The sequence below is a fragment of the Nuphar pumila genome, chromosome 13, assembly GCF_984573655.1.
Source record: "Nuphar pumila chromosome 13, dmNupPumi1.hap1.1, whole genome shotgun sequence".
Classification (NCBI taxonomy): Eukaryota; Viridiplantae; Streptophyta; class Magnoliopsida; order Nymphaeales; family Nymphaeaceae; genus Nuphar; species Nuphar pumila.
This window is the reverse complement of record NC_143261.1, coordinates 34,479,119-34,481,257: the sequence shown is the minus strand read 5'-3', so window position 1 is coordinate 34,481,257 and position 2,139 is coordinate 34,479,119. Positions and strand designations below refer to the sequence as shown.

At 36.8% G+C, this 2,139-nt stretch overlaps 1 protein-coding gene across 1 annotated transcript; it reads left to right on the top strand.

The window, feature by feature from the left end:
* The first annotated feature begins 322 nt into the window (after nucleotides 1-322).
* On the top strand, nucleotides 323-1,683 carry LOC149818255 (uncharacterized). The gene is made up of 2 exons (XM_089985890.1): nucleotides 323-549; nucleotides 1,384-1,683. Exons 1-2 carry the CDS (start codon nucleotides 328-330, stop codon nucleotides 1,468-1,470), a joined length of 309 nt encoding a protein of 102 aa, XP_089842016.1. The 5' UTR covers nucleotides 323-327; the 3' UTR covers nucleotides 1,471-1,683.
* The last annotated feature ends 456 nt before the right edge of the window (nucleotides 1,684-2,139 follow it).

Genomic DNA, 2,139 nt, shown 5'->3' with positions numbered 1-2,139 from the left:
AAAAGGAGGCAGTGTACCATATAAGGATGTGTTTGTAGAAACACATAAACGGAAGACCACGGGAGTCTTCGTATCAGAGAAGGCGAGAACGACAACGGTATGTATTAATTCTATTAATAATCATTGCAATATATATGCAAGTCATCATAATGTTATCATTAATTATTAATGAATACTTTAAACATTATTTTGTAGGAGGCATATGAGCAACAAATGGTAGAGCGATATGGCGAAGACGCTACTCAGCATCCATCATTTGATCCTACAGCATGGGTGACTGCAGCAGGTGAACCCAAAAAAGGTCGCGTGTTCGGGTTTGGGAGTAATATGAACACTTCACCAGTTATTGGTTCTTCCAGTTACGGCTCACCAACTTCTTGCGCCGACATAAGCTCCAAGCAGCCGACTATTCTTTCCGGTAATGATGTACGCGAGATCATTAATGAATCACTGAATAACTACTTCCAATACACCGTCGCCCCCTTTCTCCGAAATGAGATCAAGGCCGCTGTTCAGGATAGGGGATCTTCGATTCCAGGTCCCTCTCAGGTATAATCACATATATAGTTTTTTTTACTGTCTTAAAGCACATATGAGCATGGTAGAATCACATATAGAGTTTTTCTAGATGCCTTAGAACACATATGAACATGCTATAATCACATATTCAATTTTTTTACTGCCTTAGCACACATATGAGCATGATAGAATCACATATATATATATATATATATATATTTAACTTTTTGTCTGTCTTAGAGCACATATGAGCATGATAGAATCACATATAAAGTTTTTTTGATTGCATTAGAACACATAAGCATGCTATAATCACATATTCAGTTTTTTTACTGCCTAAGAACACATATGAGCATATTATAATCACATATTCTGTTTTTTGACTGCCTTAGCACACATATGAACATGCTATAATAACATATAGAGTTTTTTAACTGCCTTAGAACACATATGAACATGTTATATATCATTTATGATAGAATCACATATAAAATTTTTGACTTTGCCTGCCTTAGAGCACATATGAGCATGCTATATTCACATATTCAATTTTTTTACTGCCTTAGCACACATACGAGCATGATCGAATCACATATATAGTTTTTTGCCTGCCTTAAAGCACATCTGAGCATGGTAGAATCACATATAGAGTTTTTTTATATGCCTTAGAACACATATGAACATGCTATAATCACATATTCAATTTTTTGACTGCCTTAGCACACATATGAGCATGATAGAATCACATATAGAGTTTTTTTATTGCCTTAGATCACACATGAGCACATGATAGAATCACATATAGTGTGTAATTTATTTCATTATATTTTGTTTATCAATACTGACTGTTCTTTTCTTGTGTAGGCTGCTAGCGATAATCAGGGTAGTGGAGCTGAAGGGACAGATAAAGACAATGAACAAGAAGACGCACAAAATCTTGGCGATGATTAGAGGACTGTGTTGAAGAAGTTCTATTTTTTTTATTTTTCCTAATTGTAATTGTTGAATTGTAAATAATTAAACTTCTTAGTTTTAAGGTGGAACGATTAATTATTATAGATACTTGTTATATGATTTTTTTTGTGTGGTTTGTTTTTTATTTACAGGAAATATAAATTGTACAGGAAATATAAATTGTACAGTTCTCGGTAATTAATTTTTAAATAAATTTTTTTTGATTTTTTTTGTTTTTGCGACGGATTAGCGACGGATGATTCCGTCGCTATTCATATTAATCTAGCGACGGCTTAGCGACGGAATTAAATACGTCGCCACACCGTGGTCGCCGTTTAGTACCGGCGGATTGGCGACGGAATATAGCGCTCGTTATTCCGTCGCAATTAGCGACGGACTTGGCGACGGAATTATTCCGTCGCCAGTTAGCGTCGAAATATTCGCGACGTAAGCATACTGTCGCCGCGTTGTCGCTAATCCGTCGCTAACATGGTTAGCGACGGATTAGCGACAGAATGTGGTCGTCGCTAATCTACTGCTTTGTTGTAGTGCATCACCGAGGTTCCTCGTGGCATGGAGTCAAGCAAAGTCTGCTCTTCTTCATCCCCTCAGTCTTCGGATCGGCCCTCGAGGTAGGTCTTCTTCTCCCTTCTCTTCTAGTTAAAA